This window comes from Coregonus clupeaformis, chromosome 13 (genome assembly GCF_020615455.1).
Source record: "Coregonus clupeaformis isolate EN_2021a chromosome 13, ASM2061545v1, whole genome shotgun sequence".
NCBI lineage: Eukaryota > Metazoa > Chordata > Actinopteri > Salmoniformes > Salmonidae > Coregonus > Coregonus clupeaformis.
Window position 1 is genome coordinate 25,606,443 of NC_059204.1, and position 27,154 is coordinate 25,633,596.

The window sequence follows — 27,154 nt, forward strand, 5'->3', positions numbered from 1 at the left end:
TAAATCAAATGTTACAAACCCCCCAAAAATCCATTTTAATTCCAGGTTGTAAGGCAACAAAATAGGAAAAATGCCAAGGGGGGGTGAATACTTTCGCAAGCCACAGTAGGACTGAGGTCTTAAAGGATAGTTCAGAGCCTGTGTGTGGTTCTCTATCCCCATGGTAAATAGCCAGCGAGTCTGACGAACAATACTTTGATGAATGATACTACGTGAATGTCTGCTGAAAGCGCTCCGTTGGAGTGTGCTTCCCTATCTCCTGTGTAACTCACCTAACACACACACACACTCTCTCTCCCCCATCCTCCCCCCGCTGTACCCAATATTGTCATACTTGCATAAAAGTAAAGATACCTTAAGGGTAGACTCATAAATATGATGTAGATGCAGAAAGTAAACAGCATACTGTGTCAATTTCTGCAACTAAGAGTGCTGAAGTGCGAGGTTCAACTTCTCCGCTGTTTTGGTGCCCTGGCTACCATGCTGTACAGAGCGTGAAGCGAACCCATTCACATGCTATTTTCTATAACCTGTAGGGAACACAATATATGGCATATACTTGGCATGTAGGTTTCTCACTTATGGGTGGCACATATTGGGATATGGGGAGGGGAATGGCAGGGTAAATGCAAATTATAGTATTCTACAGTATACTACAACATTCTATAGTAAGTGCTATCTATGATCGAGGGACTATAGTTTACTATAGAATTCCCACTCCAACTCCCAGCCCCACTCTCCTCAGGTCATGGAATTCCTCAACAATGAGCACGCCTATTTCATTGAGTGAGAGCTACCTCCTGGAGTTTCAAGCTTAGCAGTCTTCTATGTGAATGAGGAGTGGATACAGAACACAACACTACAACATAGCTCTGTGTCAGGACTGGACTCAGAGAACACCACTACACCACAGCTCCATCTACAGAGTAAGTGAACAACTGTACTGTTCTGTACTACTGCTTTTAACTGTGATCCACTAACTCTAGGACTCTGGTAACACTGGTATATAATGTAGTGTGCAGTGTGTAGAGAGTATGTGTGAAAGGAAAGGTTGCTGTGGGGAGCACATGTGTGGTTGAAACTGGTTATTTCCCCCCCAAGTTTCCTGAGCAAAACAAATAAAAACATTGGTTTTTTGTGTGTGTGAAATGTTCACTGTTGGACATAAAAAACACCAGGAAATCAGCTCCAAGTGATTTACATTTTTAGAAATCTGTTCCCAAGTATTCCCACACATAATAGAGAGACACGACGTGATCGTATACAAATGTAAGCAAGGTTTGAAATGATTATGTTTTAGTCAAACATTATATCTGTTTGGGCTTCTTGCAGTCAATTTGCAGTCTACTAATTATTTGTAATTATGTTCCGGCCCCCCGACCATCCGCTCAACAAAAAATTGGCCCGCGGTAGAATCTAGTTGATGATCCCTGCAGTATGACATGCACGTGGAAATGCTTCTCTATGGTGTGTTCCAGTGGCCAGTGCCATGCAACCTCTACTCTGTGTGGTCTGCAGGTCAGATTCTTTCTTTTTTACTGCATTGTTTGGTCTGATCTTGTGCGTAATATGCACAGTAATTGACCAAACTGTTACAACTCAGAGGGCAAATTTCTCTGAAAGTCATGGTGAATCATCTCTGCAGCATGTCATTAAGCTTGGGAGTCTTAAGGGGAGGAGTGATGGAGCAATGCTCATTGACTTTCAAATTGACTTTCTATCTATCTACTGTATCTATCTATCTATCTATCTATCTATCTATCTATCTATCTATCTATCTATCTATCTATCTATCTGTCTGTCTGTCTGTCTGTCTGTCTGTCTGTCTGTCTGTCTGTCTGTCTGTCTGTCTGTCTGTCTGTCTGTCTGTCTGTCTGTCTGTCTGTCTGTCTGTCTGTCTGTCTGTCTGTCTGTCTGTCTGTCTGTCTGCCTGCCTGCCTGCCTGCCTGCCTGCCTGCCTGCCTGCCTGCCTGCCTGCCTGCCTGCCTGCCTGCCTGTCTGTCCGCCCTTCTCCTCTCTCTTCTTTTTCTCTCACTTCCCCTCTCTATCTCAGCATTGTGCAATTTGTGGGGGAGAAGGGACAACCAAACTACTGTTGCAAAGTCATATAGTGCACACAGCATCCCATATTCCAGGAATCTCCCCTGGACAGGAAAACTAAACTACCAGAGTCAGTCCAAGGGGGATTTACCCCTTAATAGTAATCTGTACCATACACACACATATTTCAATATGATTCAATATGGTGGAGTGGGGATTTGCTTGGAGTCAAGGCTATCAAAATGTTGTGTTAATATTATCTCACATATGTACAACCACACACACACACACAAACATAAACACACACACATTGCAATATGAGTGAGTGAGAGTTACTTGGGGGTCAAGATTATCTTCATATGTGTAATCCAGAGATATTTCTCTCCTACACAGACAACCACACGCAACTCATGGGCACACAATCCTATATTTGTAGTCCTGGAGGATCTCCAGCTGTTTCTGTTAAACACCATGGAGCTGCAGACGTGCACTTTGACAGGGCATAAAACTCCCCATTTCAAGTCATATAACACACCTGCCTGGGAATACAGGAAACCTGACCATGCACAGGGAAACACAGCTCTTTTTCCCATTCTAATGTAAATACAGATAATTTCTCTTCAATCTGAATAGTAACACAGAGCACCGTGTCTCAATATGATTTAAATGAATAGCACATCTGCTTTAAACAATGGCAGTAGATACATAACACCAGCAGAGATTAAAGTAAGCAGAAGTATAATTGGAGTCCAAAGTATAGAGATACAAAGTGAGCAGTGGTGTAAAGTACTTAAGTAAAAATATTTGAAAGTACTACTTAAGTCGTTTTTTGCGGTATCTGTATTTTACTTTACTATTTATATTTTTCACAACTTTTACTTTTACTTCACTACATTCCTAAATAAAATTATGTACTTTTTACTCCATACATTTTCCCTGACACCCAAAAGTACTCAGTTACATTTTGAATGCTTAGCAGGACAGGAAAATTGTCTAATTCACACACTTATCAAGACAACATCCCTGGTCATCCCTACTGCCTCTGATCTGGCGGACTCACTAAACACATGCTTCGTTTGTAAATTATATCTGAGTGTTGAAGCGTGCTATCCGTAAATAAAATCAAAACAAGAAAATTGTGCCGTCTGGTTTGCTTAATATAAGTAATGTGAAAAATGTATACTTTTACTTTTACTTTTACTTTTGATACTTAAGTATATTTTAGCAATTACATTTACTTTTGATACTTAAGTATATTTAAAACCAAATACTTTTCCTCAAGTAGGATTTTACTGGGTGACTTTCACTTTTACTTGAGTCATTTTCTATTAAGGTATCTTTACCTTTACTCAAGTATGACAATTGGGTACTTTTTCCACCACTGAAAGTGAGTATAAAGATTGAGGATACACAGTAACCAGAGTACAAGGAAAATGATCTGACTGGAATTCTTCTGTCATTTCTATAATATTGTAACGAACCTGTAAGGCCACCGAAACTCGCACATTGTTTGTTGACTAGCGTAAACAGTCTAGGACACTGATTTCCCATGAAATAATCAAGTTTTATTTTATTTACAGTTGAAGTCGGAAGTTTACATACACTTAGGTTGGAGTCATTAAAAATCGTTTTTCAACCACTCCACAAATGTCTTGTTAACAAACTAGAGTTTTGGCAAGTCAGTTAGGATATCTACTTTGTGCATGACACAAGTAATTTTCCCAACAATTTTTAACAGACAGATTATTTCACTTATAATTGTCACGATCGTCGAAAGGAGGAGACCAAAGCGCAGCGTGTTGAGCGAACATCGTAGACTTTATTATAAAGAAACCACGATCAAAACAACAAACCAAATATGACGAAAGTGAAGTCCAATACTGACAATGACTAACAGCAACAAGGAAACAAAAACCCACAAAACCAAGGTGAAACCACACAGTATAAATATGGCTCCCAATCAGAGATAACGAGCCGACAGCTGACACTCGTTACCTCCGATTGGGAGTCATATGACTAATCAACATCAAAACCAAACATAGAAATGAAACAACTAGATCCCACATAGAACTACACCCAAATGAAAATGACAACCCTGGCTCACTACTAAAAGTCCCGGAGCCAGAACGTCACAATAATTCACTGTATCACAATTCCAGTGGGTCAGAAGTTTACATACACTAAGTTGACTGTGCCTTTAAACAGCTTGGAAAATTCCAGAAAATGATGTCATGGCTTTAGAAGCTTCTGATAGGCTAATTGACATCATTTGAGTCAAATGGAGGTGTACCTGTGGATGTATTTCAAGGCCTACCTTCAAACTCAGTGCCTCTTTGCTTGACATCATAGGAAAATCAAAAGAAATCAGCCAAGACCTCAGAAAAAAAATTGTAGACCTCCACAAGCCTGGTTCATCCTTGGGAGCAATTTCCAAACGCCTGAAGGTACCACATTCATCTGTACAAACAATAGTACATAAGTATAAACACCATGGGACCACGCAGCCGTCATACCGCTCAGGAAGGAGACGCGTTCTGTCTCCTAGAGATTAACGTACTTTGGTGCGAAAAGTGCAAATCAATCCCAGAACAACAGTAAAGGACCTTGTGAAGATGCTGGAGGAAACAGGTACAAAAGTATCTATATCCACAGTAAAACGAGTCCTATATCGACATAACCTGAAAGGCAGCTCAGCAAGGAAGAAGCCACTGCTCCAAAACCGCCATAGAAAAGCCAGACTACGGTTTGCAACTGCACATGGGGAAATGTCCTCTGGTATGATGAAACAAAAATAGAACTGTTTGGCCATAATGACCATCGTTATGTTTGGAGGAAACAGGGGCTGCCTTGCAAGCCGAAGAACACCATCCCAACGGTGAAGCACGGGGGTGGCAGCATCATGCTGTGGGGGTGCTTTGCTGCAGGAGGGACTGGTGCACTTCACAAAATAGATGGCATCATGAGGAAGGAAAATGATGTGGATATATTGAAGCAACATCTCAAGACATCAGTCAGGAAGTTAAAGCTTGGTCACAAATTGGTCTTCCAAGTGGACAACGACCCCAAGCATACTTCCAAAGTTGTGGCAAAATGGCTTAAGGAAAACAAAGTCAAGGTATTGGAGTGGCCATCACAAAACCCTGACCTCAATCCTATAGAACATTTGTGGGCAGAACTGAAAAAGCGTGTGCGAGCAAGGAGGCCTACAAACCTGACTCAGTTAAACCAGCTCTGTCAGGAGGAATGAGCCAAAATTCACCCAACTTATTGTGGGAAGCTTGTGGAAGGCTACCCGAACCGTTTGACCCAAGTTAAACAATTTAAAGGCAATGCTACCAAATACTAATTGAGTGTATGTAAACTTCTGACCCACTGGGAATGTGATGAAATAAATAATGCATTAGCAGCTTGGTCTGGTCTGCTTAGTTTATTGGCTGTATGTGAACCAGAAAAAACTAGTGAGTGTGTTGTCTCGCTGTCACGCCCTGGTTCTGGGGACAATGTTATGTTGAGCCAGGGTGTGTAATTCTATGTTTGATTTTCTATGTTGGTCTGAGTGACTCCCAATCAGAGGCAACGAGTGTCAGCTGGTTGTCTCTGATTGGGAGCCATATTTAACTGTCTGTCTTTCACGTTGTGTTTGTGGTTTCTTGTTCCGTGTTGGTTGATTTATGTAACCAGGGACGTCTCGTTTCGTTTTTGTTGTTTTGATCGTGTGATCATCATTCAATAAATATATAATGTTCGCATTCAACGCTGCGCCTTGGTCTCTCCATGACGATCGTGACAGAAGAAACCACCTAAACCAGACCAAGCAGTGTGTCCAGGAGCCATCGCTGGCAGATCTCCGTGGCAGCCTCGACTGGGTCAAGCCTAGTGAGGAGCAGAGAGGGTGGACTTGGGACCAGTTGAGGAGGAGCTTCGACTGGGTCAAGCCCATTGAGGAGCTGAATGGCGAGAGTTGGAGACAGAGGAGCGAGAGTTGGGCGAGAACGATGGAGGCCTGGCCCACGGGGAGGAGAGACCCCCAGGAAATTTTTAGGGGGGGGCTCACGACGTCGGGGCAGCAGGAGGCCGCAATAGAGCGGTCCAGCGGGTTGGCAGAGGAGGCCGCCAGGTTACGGGAGTCACTGGTCACCAGGGGAAGGAGGTTGTAGAGGCACGGCGAGAGGTACTGGCGTGTGTTGCCAGTCCGGTCCGGCCTGTTCCTGATCCCCAAGTAGGGCCAGTGGTGTGTGTTCCCAGTACGGTCCGGCCTGTTCCTGCCACTCCCACCAAGTCAGTGGTGCGTTTGCGTCAGCCCGGCGCGGTCCGTTCCTGCTCCCGCACCAAGTCAGAGGTGCACGTCGTCAGCCCGGTCCGGCCCATTCCTACTCCCCGCACCAAGTCAGTGGTGCGCGTCGTCACCCGGTCCGGCCCATTCCTGCTCCCCGCACCAAGTCAGTGGTGCGGCGTCGTCAGACCGGTCCGGCCCATTCCTGCTCCCCGCACCAAGTCAGGGGTGCGCCCGTCAGCCCGGTCCGGCCCATTCCTGCTCCCCGCACCAAGGCAGTGGTGCGCCCGTCAACCGGCTCGGCCCGTTCCTGCTCCCCGCACCAAGTCAGTGGTGTAGCTCCGTCAGCCCAGTCCGGCCTGTCCCTGCTCCACGCACCAAGCCTACGGTGTGCGTCGTCAGCCTGGTAAGGCCCGCTCCTCCTCCACGCACCAAGCCAGGGGTGCGCGTCGTCAGTCCAGCACAACCCGTGCCTGGGTCATGTCCGAGCCGGATCCGCCGCCTGGCGGAGTGCCCACCCGGTCCCTCCCTGTGGGATTTAGTTGGTGCGGTCGGAGTCCGCGCCTTTAGGGGGTACTGTCACGCCCTGGCTCTGGGGACAATGTTATGTTGAGCCAGGGTGTGTAATTCTATGTTTGATTTTCTATGTTGGTCTGAGTGACTCCCAATCAGAGGCAACGAGTGTCAGCTGGTTGTCTCTGATTGGGAGCCATATTTAACTGTCTGTCTTTCACGTTGTGTTTGTGGTTTCTTGTTCCGTGTTGGTTGATTTATGTAACCAGGGACGTCTCGTTTCGTTTTTGTTGTTTTGATCGTGTGATCATCATTCAATAAATATATAATGTTCGCATTCAACGCTGCGCCTTGGTCTCTCCATGACGATCGTGACACTCGCTTCCTCTTCTGTCTCTGCAGATATGACAGCCAGCGACCTCCAGCTGAACTCTGATTCCCAGAGGTCGAAGGTTCCCGCAAGATGCAGGAGCCCCTTCAACAGCATCAAGGTAGGCTCAAGAGCTACACGTAACATTTTCACCTGCAACTGCAACTTGCCAAATGTCAATTCAATACCAGAAGTAGCAAATGAATAGAAATCCATGAGAGTAAAATACTTTTTAGAACGGCATGTGATGTGTACAACTTCCTAAATGATTGGTTCTCGTTTGAGAGGTTGACAATAGCAAAAAGAACCTTTTGTCGCACATCATTACTGTATTCTCGGGTCTTTCCCATGGTGATGGATGACTATGGGAACTTGGCCTGTGTGTCACCTCATATTTATACCCCAGTGAAACAGGAAGTCATGGCTTACCACTTAAGTGTTCCTAATCACTCAGGGGAACTTAAAAACATAAAATATGAATGGGAATATACAGTACTTCAGTTAGATTTTACTCATAAGAATGTCTAGGGGTGCCAGTAATTGTGGCACACATGTTTCTGGGAAAAATATTTATTTCAAATGTATTTTTTTCAATAATTTTACCTCAATTAAATGTTCGATTTTTGTGAATATTTTGAATGAAAGACCAAGAGGATTAAAAAAATATCACAGCCCGTTTTGCTCATATTTACAAGGGTGCCAATATTAGTGGAGGGCACTGTAAACCTGTCCTCTAAATGGGGTCTGCATGGGAAAGCTTCTAGCCACTCTTATGAAACCGATTAACTAGCCTGCTAATATTGTTGCACTCACTAAGTCTAGGGGTCTTAGGCCTAGTTAACTGGTCTGTAACCTGATTTAAGATGTGCATCTATGTGAGAAATCAGTGTATGTGCGTAGGTTGACCTCATGGTTGGGCAGTCCAAACAGATTATTGATTTGCTCAGATGTTGACAAAAATAAATGTATCCAAAAAGGAAAACTACAAATGGTGTGCCCAAAGTAAAGAATCAAAACCCAACTAAAGGCCACATGGCCACCAAACCAACCAGCAGCCTCACGACTCCAAGCTGGCACTCTGACTGATGATCACCTTAAGTGGCGGCACCTGATGTGCTTTTAAACCAGGCTCAGCACTTGGACAAGGTTGCTGCTTCCCCCTGGGGGAATGGAGTGTGGAAGTGTAACCTGGATAGTATGTTTGTCTATGTCCTAACACTCACCTTCCCCCATATCATAACACCACAGAAATGCTTTTGTGTGTCTTTTAACTACACTGTTTTATGAGTCTACTGCATCGTGAATTCACTTGTATTACAGTAAAACTGTATCTCAGCAAATTTAGTATTACTTTTAAAAGATTAGGGTTAGACAGCTTGTATTATATGTTGTAGTAGCTTGTAGTACAGTGCCTTTGGAAAGTATTCAGACTCCTTGACTTTTTACACATTTTGTTACGTTACAGCCTTATTCTAAAATTTATTAAATAAATACATCCTCAGCAATCTACACACAATACCCCATAATGAAAAAACGAAATCAGAATGTTTTGAAATGTTTGCAAATGTATTATAAATAAAAAACATAAATACCTTATTTACATAAGTATTCAGACCCTTTGCTATGAGACAATTTAGCTCAGGTGCATCCTGTTTCCATTGATCATCCTTGAGATGTTTCTACAGCTTGATTGGTGTCAAAATGCTGATGTGTATGCGGCGGTGAAGTCAGGCGCAGGACACAGAGAATAAGTAATGACGACTTTACTTACAAACTAAATACGCACAAAGCAAATGCCTCTAAACACAAGGGGAGAATAAATATGCGGAGTGCGCAATCAACAAGATGAGCAAATGCCGAAACATACATCAAAGACACGCGGACAATAACACACAAAGGCAAACATAAAACAAGGGAACTTATATGTGACATAATCAATACAGAATACTAAACAGGTGTACAACTAGACATTACAAAACAAACATCGAAAACATCGAGCGGTAGTAGCTAGTACTCTGGGGACGACGAACGCCGAAGCCTGCCCGAGCAAGGAGGAGGAGCAGCCTCGGCGGCATCCGTGACAGTACCCCCACCTTGACGCGCGGCTCCAGCCGTGCGCCGACCCCGTCCTCGGGGACGGCCAGGAGGACACGGAGCAGGGCGCGAGGGATGACTCCGGTGGTACTCCGTCAGGAGGGAGGGATCTAAGATGTCCCTCCTAGGCACCCAGCACCGTTCCTCCGGACCGTAACCCTCCCACTCCACGAGATACTGCAGATCCCCCATCCGACGTCTCGAATCCACGATGGACCGGACTGAGTATGCCGGAGCCCCCTCGATGTCCAGTGGGGGCGGAGGAGTCTCCCGTATCTCATTGTCCTGGAGTGGACCAGCTACCACCGGCCTGAGGAGAGACACATGGAACGAGGGGTTAATGTGATAATCATTAGGCAGTTGTAACCTGTAACATACCTCGTTCAATCTCCTCAGGACTTTAAATGGCCCCACAAACCGCCAACCTAGCTTCCGGCAGGGCAGGCGAAGGGGCAGGTTTCGAGTCGAGAGCCAGACTCGATCTCCAGGTGCGTACACTGGACCCTCACTGCGGTGGCAATCGGCGCTCGCCTTCTGCCTACGGATAGCCCGCTGCAGATGTACAAGCGCAGCGTTCCATGTCTCCTCCGAGCGCCGAAACCACTCATCCACCGCAGGAGCCTCGATCTGGCTTTGATGCCATGGTGCCAGAACCGGCTGATACCCCAACACACACTGGAAAGGGGTCAGATTCGTAGAGGAATGGCGAAGGGAGTTCTGGGCAATCTCTGCCCAGGGGATATACCCCGACCACTCCTCCTGCCGGTCCTGACAATAAGACCTCAGAAACCTACCCACATCCTGGTTCACTCTCTCCAACTGCACAGTACTCTCAGGGTGGAAACCCGAGGTAAGGCTAACCGAGACCACCAAACATTCCATGAACGCCCTCCAGACTCTAGAGGTGAATTGGGGACCCCGATCAGACACTATATCCTCGGGTACCCCGGAGTGCCGGAAGACGTGGGTAAACAAAGCCTCAGCAGTCTGTAGGGCAGTAGGGAGACCCGGCATTGGGATGAGACGACAGGCCTTTGAGAATCGATCCACAACGACCAAAAGAGTGGTATTCCCCTGGGAGGGGGGAAGGTCCGTAACAAAGTCTACCAATAGGTGAGACCACGGCCGTTGTGGAACGGGTAGGGGTTGTAACTTCCCCCTGGGCAGGTGTCTAGGCGCCTTACACTGAGCGCACACCGAGCAGGAGGAGACATAAACCCTCACGTCCTTAGCCAATGTTGGCCACCAGTACTTTTCACTAAGGCAGTGCACTGTCCGGCCAATACCAGGATGTCCAGAGGAGGGTGACGTATGAGCCCAATAAATGAGACGATCACGAATCTCGAACGGAACGTATGTCCGCCCCGCTGGAAACTCTGGAGGAGTAGGGTCAATACGTAACGCCCGCTCGATTTCCGCATCGACCTCCCACATCACCGGTGCCACCAGACAAGACTCCGGCAGTATGGGAGTGGGCTCAATGGACCTCTCCTCTGTGTCATATCGCCGGGACAGGTCGTCTGCCTAAACGTTCTGGGACCCTGGGATGTAAGTGAGCTTAAAAACAAACCGGGCCAGAAACATGGCCCACCTAGCCTGACGAGGGTTCAGTCTCCTAGCTGCCCGGATGTACTCCAGGTTATGATGGTCAGTCAGAATGAGAAAAGGGTGTTGAGCCCCCTCAAGCCAATGCCTCCACACCTTTAGGGCTTGAACCACGGCTAGCAGCTCCCTGTCCCCCACGTCACAATTACGTTCCGCCGGGCTGAGCTTCTTAGAGTAAAACGCGCAGGGCCGGAGTTTAGGAGGCGTGCCTGAGCGTTGAGACAGTACAGCCCCAATACCGGCCTCTGACGTGTCCACCTCCACCTGGAACGCTAAAGCGGGGTCCGGATGCGCCAGCACCGGAACCGAGGTGAACAGGTCCTTCAGTTGTCTAAACTCCCTGTCCGCCTCAGCCGACCACTGCAAATGCACCGGAACCCCCTTCAGCAGGGAGGTGATGGGAGCTGCTACCTGTCCAAAACCCCGGATAAACCTCCGGTAGTAATTGGCAAAACCCAAAAACCGCTGCACCTCCTTAACCGTGGTTGGAGTCTGCCAATTATGCACGGCTGAAACGCGGTCAATCTCCATCTCCACCCCTGACGCGGACAACCGATGGCCTAGGAAGGAGATGGACTCCTGGAAAAACAGACATTTCTCTGCCTTGACATACAAGTCATGCTCCAACAGCCTACCCAACACTCGACGCACCAGGGCTACATGCTCGGCTCGTGTAGAAGAGTAAACTAGAATGTCGTCAATATACACCACTACACCCTGCCCATGCAAATCCCGGAAGATCTCGTCCACAAAGGATTGGTAGACTGAAGGAGCATTCATTAACCCGTATGGCATGACGAGATACTCATAGTGACCCGAGGTGGTACTAAATGCCGTCTTCCATTCATCTCCCTCCCTAATGCGCACCAAGTTGTAGGCGCTCCTGAGATCCAGTTTTGTGAAGAAACGCGCTCCGTGTAATGATTCCGTCATACTCGCAATCAGAGGGAGAGGATAACTGTATTTAACAGTGATCTGGTTGAGACTACGGTAATCAATACACGGGCGCAACCCTCCATCCTTCTTCTTCACAAAAAAGAAACTCGAGGACGCAGGAGAAGTGGAGGGCCGTATGTATCCCTGTCTCAGAGACTCGGCTATGTATGTCTCCATAGCCACCGTCTCCTCTTGAGACAGAGGATACACATGACTACGCGGAAGTGCAGCACCTGCCTGGAGGTCTATCGCACAATCCCCCTGTCTATGAGGTGGCAATCGCGTCGCCCTCGTCTTACTAAACACGAGTGCCAAATCATCATACTCAGGAGGAATGTGCAGTGCGGGCACTTGGTTCAGACTTTCCACCGTGGTCGCCCCTACGGAAACACCTAGACACCGCCCGACACACTGGTCAGACCACTCCTTGAGAGCCCTCTGTTGCCACGAAATGGTGGGGTCATGGGAGATTAACCAAGGAAGTCCCAGCACCACGGGATACGCAGGAGAGTCGATCAGATACAACTGAATGATCTCCTCATGACCCCCCTGCGTCTTCATCTTTAGTGGCGCTGTGACCTCCCTAATCAACCCAGATCCCAACAGACAGCTATCTAGGGCATGAATAGGAAAGGGCACATCTACTGGTAGGCGGGGAATCCCTAACTTAACACAAAAATTACGATCAATAAAATTCCCAGCTGCGCCTGAATCGACTAGCGCCTTATGCTGGGAATGAGATGCAACCTGGGGGAATACTACTTGTATACACAGGTGAACAACAGAGAGCTCTGGGTGAGTTGGGCGCCTACTCACCTGGAATGACTCCCCAGTGCGTGACCTGTTGCCTTGATCCCCTGGAGACCCTCCCCAGCACCGAACCGCAGTGTGTCCTCTACGGCCACAGTTGGTGCAGAGGACGGCCTCCCTCCGGATCTCTCTCCTCCTCTCTCTAGCGCCAGCACCCCCGAGCTCCATAGGGCTCGGCTCGGAGGTGATGGGGGATGGAATGGACGGCCCCAACTCCGGACGTCCGCGGGTAGCCAGCAGGGTATCCAGACGGATCGACATGTCCACCAACTGATCGAAGGTTAGATTGGTGTCCCTGCAGGCCAACTCTCGTCAAACGTCCTCTCGCAGGCTGCACCGATAGTGGTCAATGAGGGCCCTCTCATTCCACCCCGCATCCGCCGCTAGAGTCCGGAAGTCCAGGGCGAACTCTTGTGCGCTCCTCTTCCCCTGTCGGAGGTGGAACAGACGCTCCCCCGCCGCTTTACCCTCTGGGGGATGATCGAAAACAGCCCTGAAGTGGCGGGAGAACTCTGCGTAGCTGATGGTGGCGGCGTCTATTCCCCTCCATTCAGCATTGGCCCACTCCAAAGCCTTGCCGGATAGACAGGAGATGAGGGCGGAAACGCTCTCGTATCCCGAGGGCGCCGGGTGTATGGTTGCCAGGTAGATTTCCACTTGTAGTAGGAAACCCTGACACCTGGCTGCGGTGCCATCATATGCCCTCGGGAGCGAGAGCCGAATCCCACTGGACTCCGGAGATGGTACGATGGAGCTGGCCGATGGTGGTGGTAATGTAGGAGGAGGTGTGGGCAAGCCTCCTCTTTCCCATCGGCGCAGGGTGTCCATCACGTCTTGCATGGCGGAGCCGAGTCTATGGATCATGGCGTCCTGGCTGCTGACCCGATCCTCCAGTGACTCGGTCACCGCCGCTGCTCCTGCTGACTCCATGGGTGGTGTGTTATTCTGTCAAAATGCTGATGTGTATGCGGCGGTGAAGTCAGGCGCAGGACACAGAGGATAAGTAATGACGACTTTACTTACAAACTAAATACGCACAAAGCAAATGCCTCTAAACACAAGAGGAGAATAAATACGCGGAGTGCGCAATCAACAAGATGAGCAAATGCCGAAACATACATCAAAGACACGCGGACAATAACACACAAAGGCAAACATAAAACAAGGGAACTTATATGTGACATAATCAATACAGAATACTAAACAGGTGTACCAACTAGACATTACAAAACAAACATCGAAAACATCGAGCGGTAGTAGCTAGTACTCCGGGGACGACGAACGCCGAAGCCTGCCCGAGCAAGGAGGAGGAGCAGCCTCGGCGGCATCCATGACAATTGGAGTCAACCTTTGGTAAATTAAATTGATTGGACATGATTTGGAAAGGCACACACCTGTCTATTTAAGGTCCCACAGTTGACAGTGCATCTAAGAGCAAAAACCAAGCCATGAGGTCGAAGGAATTGTCCGTAGAGCTCCGAGACACGATTGTGTCGAGGCACAGATCTGGGGAAGGGTACCAAAACATTTCTGCAGCATTGAAGGTCCCCAAGAACACAGTGGCCTCCATCATTCTTAAATTGAAGAAGTTTGGAACCACCAAGACTCTTCCTAGAGCTGGCCGCCAAACTGAGCAATCAGGGGAGAAGGGCCTTGGTCAGGGAGGTGACCATGGCCTCTCAGACCATGAGAAACAAGATTCTCTGGTCTGATGAAACCAAGATTGAACTCTTTGGCCTGAATGCCAAGCACCACATCTGGAGGAAACCTGGCACCATCCCTACGGTGAAGCATGGTGGTGGCAGCATCATGCTGTGGGGATGTTTTTCAGCGGCAGGGACTGGGAGACTAGTCAGGATAGAGGCAAAGATGAACGGAGCAAAGTACAAAGAGATCCTTGATGAAACAGGACCTCAGACTGGGGCGAAGGTTCACCTTCCAACAGGATAACGTCCCTAAGCACACAGCCAAGACAACGCAGGAGTGGCTTTGGGACAAGTCTCTGAATGTCCTTGAGTGGCCCAGCCAGAGCCCAGACTTGAACCTGGTCGAACATTGCTGGAGAGACCTGAAAATAGCTGAGCAGCGACGCTCTCCATCCAACCTGACAGAGCTTGAGAGGATCTGCAGAGAAGAATGGGAGAAACTCGCCAAATACAAATGTGCTAAGCTTGTAGCATCATAACTACGAAGACTCAATGCTGTAATTGCTGCCAAAGGTGATTCAACAAAGTACTGAGTAAAGGGTCTGAATACTTATGTAAATGTGATATTTCCATTTTTTTTATTTTATAAATTAGCTAAAATTTATAAAAATCTGTTTTTGCTTTGTCATTATGGGGTATTGATGAGGGGGAAAAAACGATTTTATCATTTTTAGAATAAGGCTGTAACATAACAAAATGTGGAAAAAGTCAACGGGTCTGAATACTTTCCGAAGGCACTGTATGTAACAGATTTTGCTCTGGGAGTGAAAATCCTCATAAAGTTACTCATAGGCCTCTAGACCCTATTTACTACTGTAGCAATATGTTTTATTACATTACATACTTTCTTTACATAAAGGTGTCAAATGTGAAACTAGACGTGGTGCCACGTGTGGAACAAGAAGTTATCCTAAATATTTAAATCAGACTTTTGAGCTTTCTGTAGTTCATTGATCTGATCATGTTATTGACTACTTACAGTAAGCTGGGAACAATATTTTTCATACACTACATGTATCTACAGTCTGTCAGCATACTGATGAAACCATAAACAATTGATATACAATGGTTTTCAAACTCTCTCTCTCTTCTCTCTCTATCCTCTCTCTCCTCTAGTTCTTTGTGCTGTGCCATGGCATGCTCCAGCTGGCCCAGCTGTTGGTGTCTGGATATCTGAAGAGCTCCATCTCCACCATAGAGAGACGCTATGGCTTCTCCAGCCAGAAGTCTGGCATCTTGGCATCGTTCAATGAGGTAAGCCTAAACCTAACCCTGACCCTAATCCACCACTCTACTGGGCTGGTCAAGATAACTGGAAGATAGACTGATAAATTCCAGATCCATGCAGGTTCAGATTATAATTTTTATTCATAAAGGGTCTACCAAGTGACAATGTATGAAAATATGGTATACTTTATATGTTTACATGTGAGAGGGTGCACATGAGTGTGTTAATGGTTGTGTTTGTGTGAGTGTGTTGTGTTGTGTTCATGATTCTGTATGTGTGTGTTTATGTGTTTGTGTAGGTGGGGAACACAGTCCTGATAGTGTTTGTTAGTTTCTTTGGTAGCCGTATCCACAGACCACGGTTCATTGGTGGAGGGGCACTGGTGGCCAGTCTGGCTGCTCTGATGATGTCTCTGCCTCATTTCATCAGTGGCCCATACAAGTACACAGACCATATCAGCAGTAAGTCACATACACACACATACAGTACATAAAGTTGAAGTCGGAAGTTTACATACACCTTAGCCAAACACATTTAAACTCAGTTATTCACAATTCCTGACATTTAATCCTAGTAAAAATTCCCTGTCCTAGGTCAGTCAGGATCACCACTTTATTTTAAGAATGTGAAATGTCAGAATAATAGCAGAGAGAATTATTCATTTCAGCTTTTATTTATTTCATCACATTCCCAGTGGGTCAGAAGTTTACATACACTCAATTAGTATTTGGTAGCATTGCCTTTAAATTGTTTAACTTGGGTCAAAACGTTTTGGGTAGCCTTCCACAAGCTTCCCACAGTAAGTTGGGTGAATTTTGGCCCATTCCTCCTGACAGAACTGGTGTAACTGAATCAGGTTTGTAGGCCTCCTTGCTCGCACACGTTTTTTCAGTTCTTCCCACATATTTTCTATAGGATTGAGGTCAGGGCTTTGTGATGGCCACTCCAATACCTTGACTTTGTTGTCCTTAAGCCATTTTGTCACAACTTTGGAAGTATGCTTGGGGTCGTTGTCCATTTGGAAGACCCATTTGCGACCAAGCTTTAACTTCCTGACTGATGTCTTGAGATGTTGCTTCAATATATCCACATAATTTTCCTTCCTCATGATGCCATCTATTTTGTGAAGTGCACCAGTCCCTCCTGCAGCAAAGCACCTCCACAGCATGATGCTGCCACCCCCGTGCTTCACGGTTGGGATGGTGTTCTTTGGCTTGCAAGGCACCCCCTTTTTCCTCCAAACATAACGATAGTCATTATGGCCAAACAGTTCTATTTTTGTTTCATCAGACAAGAGGACATTTCTCCAAAAAGTACGATCTTTGTCCCCATGTGCAGTTGCAAACCGTAGTCTGGCTTTTCTATGGCGGTTTTGGAGCAGTGGCTTCTTCCTTGCTGAGCGGCCTTTCAGGTTATGTCGATATAGGACTCATTTTACTGTGGATATAGATACTTTTGTACCTGTTTCCTCCAGCATCTTCACAAGGTCCTTTACTGTTGTTCTGGGATTGATTTGCACTTTTCGCACCAAAGTACGTTAATCTCTAGGAGACAGAATGCGTCTCCTTCCTGAGCGGTATGACAGTCCCATGGTGTTTGTACTTGCGTACTATTGTTTGTACAGATGAATGTGGTACCTTCAGGCGTTTGGAAATTGCTCCCAAGAATGAACCAGACTTGTGGAGGTCTACCATTTATTTTCTGAGGTCTTGGCTGATTTCTTTTGATTTTCCTATGATGTCAAGCAAAGAGGCACTGAGTTTGAAGGTAGGCCTTGAAATACATCCACACAGGTACACCTCCAATTCACTCAAATAATGTCAATTAGCCTATTAGAAGCTTCTAAAGCCATGACATAATTTTCTGGAATTTTCCAAGCTGTTTAAAGGCACAGTCAACTTAGTGTATGTAAACTTCTGACCCACTGGAATTGTGATACAGTGAATTATAAGTGAAATAATCTGTCTGTAAACAATTATTGGAAATATTACTTGTGTCATGCACAAAGTAGATGTCCTAACCGACTTGCCAAAACTAAAGTCTGTTTACAAGAAATTTGTGGAGTGGTTGAAAAACGAGTTTTAATGACTCCAACCTAAGTGTATGTAAACTTCCGACTTCAACTGTACATATGTTTGTTTGAATCTCAAAACAAAATTAGTAGGTATCACCTAACTCTTAGCTCCTTCCTACCTCTACCTGTGTTCCATAGAATCCAAGGATGACAACTCTGGCCTCTGCCAATTAGAGAGCTCTTTCCAAACACCCTTGTCCAATCACAGCTGCACGCAGCAGGAGAGTCACTCCCAGCAGGGAGTATTCCCGCTCCTGCTCCTAGGACAGCTACTCCTGGGAATCGGCGGCGTTCCCATCCAACCCTTCGGAATCTCCTACATTGATGACTACGCCAGCAAGAGGAACTCTCCCCTCTACCTCGGTACGAGCACTGGGAGTGACTGGGAAACACAGGGAATTCTTGGAATACTGGGAATACACATTCTGATGCAAGTCTTTTGGCCCAAAACGTCAATGTTTGTAAATAGAAATCAATAGTATTGCTGTAGTTTTTTTTAAATGGAGAGTTGCACCAATCTTCTCTAACATTCCTGCAACTTTTGGCTTCCAATTCTGAGAATACTTGCATGGACATTAGAATGAGTGTTAGATTAGGAATTTCACACATAACCCTGGTGCAGGAGGTGGGAAAGTAGTAATGAAACTAAAGTGAATGTATTATATCCACTCGTTGTTTTGCTGCTCTCAAGGCTGTGTCATGTGTCTTTATGATAAAATGATACTTGACATCAGTAAACAATGGGAAGACTTTCATTTTATTTTCATCAACTTCGAAGTATGATCTGGGGAGAAAGCAAACGATAAGCATTATTTTTCGTGTCACTGTATTGGTCCCACAACAGGGGTGATATGTCTGACTGTGGTTCCCCCTGCAGGTATCCTCCTGGCTGTCACGTCTATCGGTCCTGCTTTTGGCTTTTTGATGGGCTCCTACATGTTGCGCTTTTATGTCGACATCGACAAGATGTCCAAAGGTGAGCACACACACAAAATGCATCATACTGTGACACTTTCTGTAAGTTCTACAGTGCCTTCAGAAAGTATTCACACCCCTTGACTTTTTCCACATGTTGTTGTGTTATAGCTTGAATTTAAAATTGATTACATTGAGATTTTGTGTCACTGGCATACACACAATATCCCATAATGTCAAAGTGAAATTCTGTTTTTATTAATTAATTAAAATTGAAACGCTGAAATGTCTTGAGTCAATAAGTATTCAGCCCCTTTGATTTGGCAAGCCTAAATAAGTTCAGGAGTAAAAATGTGCTTAACAAGTCACATACTACGTTGCATGAACTCACTCTGTGTGCAAAAATTGTGCTTTTTAACATGATTTTTGAATTACTTCCTCATCTCTGTACCCCAAACATACAATTAGCTGTAAGGTCCCTCAGTCGAGCAGAGAATTTCGAACACAGATTCAACCACAAAGACCAGGGAGGTTTACCAAGGCCTCGCAAAGAAGGGCACCTTTTGGTAGATGGGTAAAAATAATGTTCGCTTTTGTTGTCAGAATGTTTAAAGAACATTCCATTTTACAGGTCAGAAAACGTAGGGCTTCGTTCCTGGAACCAATCTGAAACCAAAAAACACATGTTCCCACAACTTCCAAGGAACCAAATGTGCTAGGTCTCTTACTCATTCCCTCACTGATTCACTCATTGATTCTCTCTCTCTCTCTCTCTCTCTCTCTCTCTCTCTCTCTCTCTCTCTCTCTCTCTCTCTCTCTCTCTTTATCTCTCTCTCTCTCTCTCTCTCTCTCTCTTTATCTCTCTCTCTCTCTCTCTCACACTCACACTCACACACACACACACACACAGACACACACTCCCAGGTGTTCCTCAGATGTTCACAGCATGTCAGGAGCTGATATAGGTTAGGATTGAACCGGGATGTGGACATGAAGTTGGGGTTAGAATACAATATTGGGTGGGTTATGTACTAAAGGTTGGTGTTAAGGTGTGCTACTGGTCAACTTCAAGGTGCATGTAATGAGGTCCTCCTCTTATAGTTTCCTTTACAAGCCTGAATAAAACTCTGAATGATTGTGTTTTAATAAACAGGGTTTAGTGGAGACTAGCTGGAATAATGTTGATGATAACGGCGATCTTATCTTTACTCCACTCCTGTGAATTCTAACAGGCAAACATTTACAGTGCATTCGGAAAGTATTCAGACCCCTTTACTTTTTCCACATTTTGTTGCATTGCAGCCTTATTCTAAAATGTATTAAATTGTTGTTGTTTTCTCATCAATCTACACACAATACCCCATAATGACAAAGCAAAATCAGGTTTTTATACATTTTTGCAAAATAATAAAAAATTAAACTGAAATATCACATTTACACAAGTATTCAGATCCTTTACTCAGTACTTTATTGAAACACCTTTGGCAGCAATTACAGCCTCAAGTCTTCTTGGGTATGACGCTACAAGATTGGCACACCTGTATTTGGGGAGTTTCTCCCATTTTTCTCTGCAGATCCTCTCAAGCTCTGTCAGCTTGGATGGGGAGCGTCGCACAGCTATTTTTAGGTCTCTCCAGAGATGTTCGATCGGGTTCAAGTCCGGGCTCTGGCTGGGCCACTCAAGGACATTCAGAGACTTGTCCCGAAGCCACTCCTGCGTTGTCTTGGCTGTGTGCTTAGGGTCGTTGTCCTGTTCGAAGGTGAACCGTCGCCCCAGTCTGAGGACCTGAGCGCTCTGGAGCAGGTTTTCATCAAGGACTTTTCCAATCGACCTCATTCTGTGTGAACCACAGCCACCAGGACAGACATGATCTATCCCTGCAATGCTTCAGACACCTCAGAAACAGGACTTACCCCAGTCATGGACCAGTTTCCGGTCTTTCCAGTTTCATGTAATTGGTCTCAACTTTCCAGTTTGATGCACCTCATTTATCATGGTGTGAGAGCGTTGTTAATGATTGGGGACATGTTCAAACTGTTCAAACGCCTACTGAAGTATATGTGTGTGTATGGCGTGTGTGTGGATACGTGGGTGCATATCTATAGTTATTTACTTCTGTAGAAAAGTGCATGATATCAGACACATTTCTGTGAAATAAATGAGCTTATTCCCTTTTTGGAGGAAAATTGGTTCTTAACTGGAATTCCGGTGTCTCTGAACAGCTGGTATGACCTCATTCACTCCGTCTTTCACTTTAGTCATTCAGAATGAATGTGGAGTTTCTCACAGTGAAAGAGAAAAGGACTTCTTCCTGGAAACTGCTGTCAGTTAGACAGGGATTCAATGTTCTGTTGAACAATGCCAAGGACAGAAATGTACTTTCTTTCCTAATATCAAAAATTGCTCAAAAGGTAATAACATTTAAAACCAGGAACTGTTCTCAGGGTGCACTTCAATACATACAGTACCTTTGATTCAAATGGATATTTAATTGAATAGTTGATTGAATATTGTAATTTTATTATTTATGAATACTGTACTTTGCCACTAATTCAGTAACATGTCTTTCTCCTGTCTGCAGATCAGATAGGTCTGGAGCGAAGGGACCCTCGCTGGGTGGGAGCCTGGTGGCTAGGCTTCTTGGTGGCAGCCTCCTTCCTCTTCCTCACCTCCCTGCCCTACCTCTTCTTCCCCCGGCAGATGCCCAAAGAGGTGTAGTATGGGATACCAGCTGACAAGTTGTCACAGTCATGATATATATTTATGATTGATTGACTTTACTCCTTTATTAAGCATTAACTAAGAAAATGTAATGAAAGTTGCACAATCTTCTCTTATAGAAAAAATGTGGTTCAGAGAAAGAGTGATGTGGTTTGACCTTGTTGAATAAGGTCCTGGCTGATATCTATCATGATAATGGAATGTTTAAAAAGAGGTTGAGACTTTGGTTCATGTTTCTCTCATCAGTCATCTGGCACAAAGAAGAATCATTGTGCCAGGTCTTGCTCAATAGTGAAGGATATTACATTAACATCCCAAAGCATAGACGTGTACACACACACACACACACACACACACACACACACACACACACACACACACACACAGTCTCTTGATCGCTGGCCAAGGCTTTAAAAGCTCTAAAGCTTGGCGTGTAACTTGAGTGCATTTCGCAATCAGAGATCTTGTCGGCAAAACTCTCTCTTTCCCACATCATGTTCACCAGACCTGACAAAGGCTATTAGAGAGTAAATGCAATAATGACAGGATTACATGTTTACTTTGCCATAGTCAAACTCTAATCTGCTGTAATACAGGTAAAGTGCATAATTGCGGTATGGTTCTTTCTCTCCCCTGGTTAGGAAACTGGAGGCGATGCCACAGAGCCCAGAGCCCAGGAAGAAAAGAAACCACTGCCAGACCCCGTCCAGGAACTCACCCTCCCACAGTTCCTCAAAAGTGAGACTCTTTTATAAAACCACATCCGTCTTTTTTCTTTCCATTTCCCTTCACTGTGTCTGTGGGTGACTACAGGGCATTATGGGTGACAGTCACTGATGTAAACATACTGATAGTATATGAAAAGTAGAAGTGGTCACATTGTGGCCTCTCTCTTCCTCTATTGTTGCAACCCCCGTGGTAAATATTGTCTTAAGCAGTGAGGTCATTAGCCAGCAATTTGATAGGAACTGTGGGAGGGTGAGTTCCTGGACGGGGTCTGGCAGTGGTTTCTTTTCTTCCTCGGCTCTGGGCTCTGTGGCATCGCCTCCAGTTTCCTAACCAGGGGAGAGAAAGAACCATACTGCAATTATGCAATTATCCCCTCCCTCCACCCTCTCCCTCCTCACCCCCCACCCCCTCCCCCCTCTCTCTCCCAGGTTTACCCCGTATCGCCCTGCGGACCCTGTGGAACCCCATCTACCTGTTGGTGGTGCTGGCGCAGGTCCACCTGGCAGCGATGGTAGCCGGCCTCGCCACCTTCATGGCCAAATTCATAGAGCGCCAGTTCACCCAGACCACCTCCTTCTCCAACATGATGATCGGTGAGAGACACCATTCGTTATCTCTGTGGAACAACTTGATTTAGATTAAGGTTAGGATTAGGGTTTGTCTAATAAATACAAAATAGAACCAATGGACCAAATAAATATTCCACTCAATGGAGAGTGATTACTTTAAAATCAAATCTGCAAACCTCAAGTATTTGACATGTGTATTTGACTCAGGTCTGATGGGAATAAGAAATATGGGGAATATCACATCATATACACACTTAATACTAGCTGAGATTAATAATAGAGTATGCTCCAACTCTCCAGGGGTCTATGAATAGGACAGAGAGCATGGAACACTACCACAGATACACTGCTATTGACCAATTGGAGGTAATCATTCCAGAAGACAAAGACTCCATTGTATGTGCAGAGCACAGGCAATCAAACCCCTGCCGCCCACTACTGTTTATAGCAGGGTCAAATCTGGATGGGATTTAATTTCCCTTTACCCCAGTGTTTTAGTTTGTTGTTTGGCAGGGTGCAGAATTTCCAGCGTCAGCACGTGAAGCTGCCAATATCAACATTTTCCATAACTACCAAATAAGGCCAACCATTGTTAGGAGGGGGTTAACAGAGCTAGGCAGAGGGGAAACACTGGTTGCGTTACAGGTTATTTTTCAAAATCAGGCTGCACAAATCTCATGTCTCCGGAACCATGTTATCTTCTGAGATCTTCTATCTTCTGAGATGTGCAGGGCGACTGCAAAAAACACGACCTGGAACGTGTCCACTGCTTTAATCTGAGTGACTGTTATGCCTTAACCTCTGTGTGCCTGTAGGTGGGGTGAGTATCCCTCTAGCGGTGCTGGGCATCGTGCTGGGTGGGGCTCTGATGAGGAGGCTGAGTGTGTCTACCAGAGGCTCCGCCCTCATGTGCACGGCAGCCATCTTGATGTGTATGCTCACCGCTCTGCCTCTCCTCCTCCTTGGCTGCTCCACACAGAGGGTCACTGGCATCTACCCCACCAAGTAGGTTACCATTTTAAAAGGTTACCATCACCTCTCCTAAAAACAGCACTGAAGCTTTAAGTTGCCATTTTGTACTCCACCAGGTACCATTTCTCTTTCTTCTTCCTCTGTTCTCAGACAGAACGGTTCATTGGGGTGTAGCTCTGGGTGCTCCTGTCCGACCGAGACCTTTAACCCAGTGTGTGGCTCAGACGGGGTGGAGTTCATATCACCCTGTCATGCAGGCTGCACGACCAAATTACAGGACAACAACACCATCAAAGTCCTGGTAAACTACTACACCTGCCTATTCATAAATGGGCCGAATCCTAACTTGCCCAGGCCAACCATTTGAGGTTAAAAAGATTGCAGAGAGAAAACTGAATCACATAACAGAGTGGGTGAAGAAACCCAAGATGATGGATTTCCAGGAAGTAGACATGGCAGACAGACACAGCTCAAAAGGGGCCTCACTTCTGCTTTACTGTCACTCACAGCCAGATGTCTGCTGAATGGAAAACAGGGTTTACAGCCAGACTCAGTATTATTTAGACTGAACACACACACACTCCACCACCATACAAAGCCCGGGAGAAGAATATTCCCTTGGCTTGAAGCCAGAGAGACTGTTTCTTGATAATGCAATTTCATTTTGTGAGATGAGTGATTCTCGTTCACACCTACTATGCCAACAGTTACTGCCAGATGCAATGGTGATTGGCTGGTGGTTAACGTCATGTGACTCTTTCTCTGACAGAACTACACAGACTGTGGCTGCATCAAGTTCAACGGGTCCCATGGTTATGCGTTGCCGGGGACATGCGGTAGCGGCTGTAAACACCTCCTCTTGCCCTTCATGGTTCTCTCTGCCCTCACCTGCTTCATCGCATCCTTCTCACAGACGCCATCATACATGATGATACTGAGGTACAGCACACACACACACAGACATGCACCCATACACACATGAACACACACACTAATCACCTACCTACCTACAGAGAGCGTGAGAGAGTGAGAGAGTGAGAGAGAGAGAGAGAGAGAGAGAGAGAGAGGAGAGTCATGTGCAGTCGTCTCCCCACGGTAAAGCCAGAGGTATCTGAGTTCTCTCACGTACTCGCTTATTAGTTATTGCAGGGACACAGACACAAGTTCCATTGCTGCTACTGTATCATAACATCATCATCCGTCACGGTGGCTCGGTTGGTTCTAACACATTCCTCCTTCGTTTCAGCATGTTTGAGCCTACCCAAACCAGATACACATCAGCACTGTGTGTGTCTGTTGGTTGGTCTATGATCAGCATGACTGGGCCTGTGGGGATGATAGCAAACATAACAAGGGAATAAAGAACTGAGCTTTCCTCTTCCTCACTGAGTAACACTTAGACAGTCCGCTAAACATTACCTATAGATGTTTAACTCTTCACACACTGTCACTTTCATTTATCAGACAGCAACTGCACATGTAACAACAAATATTTCAAGATAAAGTGGATGGGGGTAGTTTTTGCATATTGATATTTGAGCAATGCAAAGTGTATGTGTGTGTGTGTGTGTGTGTGTATGATGTGTGTATAATACGTCTGACATAGTTTACTGCATCCATTCAGCTGTTCTGTTTCACTCTGACCTAAACGCAGACTCCATCTTGCTGGTCAGTAACTTCTTCACGCCAGAACTGGCTCTGTTACTGTGACTGATGTTGACCCCTCTCCCATCCTCTCCCATCTTCTCCCTCTTCATCCCCTTTACCCACTCTTTCACTTTTTCCTTCTCTCACTCTCGCTCTCTCCCTCTTTCTCCCCTGCAGGACAGTGAGACCAGAGGATAAGTCTTTTGCTGTGGGAGTTCAGTACATGCTCTTCAGAGTGCTGGGTGAGTTATATCAACATTCCACAGACAGCCACACTCTCACATATTTGGCCGGGATTCCAAGAAATGTAGATAAACGACATATACACAGTGATTCACTGTTACAGTGATGGACCTTTCTGCTCGACATCCACGGTTTGAACAGCAAACGTCTTGGAAAAAATGCCTTTTTAAAAATCCATCCCCAAAATTCCTCTCTGGCTGTCCTGTTAGGTGACATGAAGCAGGACCATGTAAACTCTGAAAACACATCTCTACAGGGATAATAACACATATCAACACTGCCACTCAATAATAATAATCTCACAGCCTCTCAGCCAATTGTGTATGTGTGTGTGTGCACATGCATGTCTGTGTGTGCGTGTGTTCACATGGATGTGTGTTTATAATTGGTGTATGTGTGTGTCTACAGCATTCCTGCCAGCCCCAGTCCTGTACGGCGTTGCCATAGACACCACCTGTATCCTCTGGGGGAAGAAGTGTGGGAGGAACACATCGTGTCACTACTACAACATGGACCTCTTCAGACAGAGGCAAGCACCAGCAGATATACCCTCCACCCGCACAATGACTCACACCTCCATGTCAGCCATATCAGCCATACTTAGAGTTTGCACTTTTGGGACCATTCCATTGCACTTTAGGGACCATTTTACCAGGCAAACTAAATCAAGCGCAGCTCAAGTATTTGGAAGTATTTACCATACAGTATGTATTAGACCCAGGTCTGTTATAGAATATACAGAATATCTTGGATATATTATATTTATAGTTTCCTTTTATGTCCAGGTTCCTGGGACTGCAGGTGTTGTTTGTCTGCGGAGCGTTTGTCTGCTTCCTGCTCTCTCTCCTCGTCCTGAGACATAGGGCAGGACAACAAGGCCAGCAGGCGGGACAGAGATACACTGTGGTGAACGGAGTAAAGAGTCCAGACAACAACACCGCCTCCAAAGAACTGCAGAGCATGGCAGCATGAGAGAGGCCTGAGAGAGAAAGATAATTGAACTGAATTGCGAGCCGGTAGCCAGAGAAGAAGAATGTATCGATCTAATTCTCTAAAGAGTCATGATGAAGACTACAGAGATGAGAAGCGCTCCGTGGGCATCTTTCTCAGGGAGAGTCCATCTCTTACTTTGTGTCCTCCATTTTGTCCATGGGAGGAACTGTTTCTCTCTCTCTCCTCCTGTTGGCCAATGAGGAGTGTTTAAATATCTCTACACTATTACTGCTCCCAAACTGCCAGTGCTGTATCTGAGCCGTGGTAACATAGCGTGTCATTTTCTGAGACCAGTCTGAGTGGTCCCCTTTCCACTGATACAGGGACAGATCTTTTTCCATCTCTCTTATGGTTAAGGTTAGGACATGGCGCAGGGTAAGATGCTATAAGCTGATCCTAGATCTCAATATGTTTTTTTTAGTATCATTTTATTGTCACATACACCGAATAGGTGCAGTGAAATGTTTTGTTTTACAGGGTCAGCCATAGTAGTATGGCGTCCCTGGAGCAAATTAGGCTGCCTTGCTCAAGGGCACATTGACAGAATTTTCACCTTGTCGGCTCGGGTATTCGAGCCACCAGATCTAAATTACTGTAGACCAAAGCTATCAGACCAAAGACAGCATTAGAAAACCAAACTCCCACTAAGCCAATACTCTTCAGGTGTTGGTTGTTTTTAGAAAAAATGTATATACCATATATTTTTCTTTGTTTT

The 27,154-nt window shown here is 45.8% G+C and overlaps 1 protein-coding gene across 1 annotated transcript; it reads left to right on the plus strand.

Annotated features, from left to right (window-relative positions):
* Positions 1–815: 815 nt before the first annotated feature.
* On the plus strand, positions 816–26,901 carry LOC121579803 (solute carrier organic anion transporter family member 2B1). The gene is made up of 15 exons (XM_041894707.1): positions 816–926; positions 7,229–7,317; positions 15,464–15,601; positions 15,874–16,036; positions 17,788–18,012; positions 18,527–18,625; positions 21,147–21,277; positions 21,928–22,024; positions 22,444–22,608; positions 23,400–23,589; positions 23,707–23,857; positions 24,326–24,495; positions 25,381–25,445; positions 25,855–25,975; positions 26,232–26,901. The coding sequence occupies exons 2-15, from the start codon at positions 7,231–7,233 to the stop codon at positions 26,416–26,418; spliced, it is 1,989 nt and encodes a 662-aa protein (XP_041750641.1). The 5' UTR covers positions 816–926; positions 7,229–7,230; the 3' UTR covers positions 26,419–26,901.
* Positions 26,902–27,154: the final 253 nt, after the last annotated feature.

Bases quoted from the DNA above. Each gene is read 5' to 3' on its own strand.
- LOC121579803 (XM_041894707.1), top strand. From the start codon at position 7,231: ATGACAGCCAGCGACCTCCAGCTGAACTCTGATTCCCAGAGGTCGAAG. The intron at 7,318-15,463 runs GTAGGCTCAAGA...TCTCTCCTCTAG, and splicing joins GCCCCTTCAACAGCATCAAG to TTCTTTGTGCTGTGCCATGG. The intron at 21,278-21,927 runs GTGTAGTATGGG...TCCCCTGGTTAG, and splicing joins CCCGGCAGATGCCCAAAGAG to GAAACTGGAGGCGATGCCAC.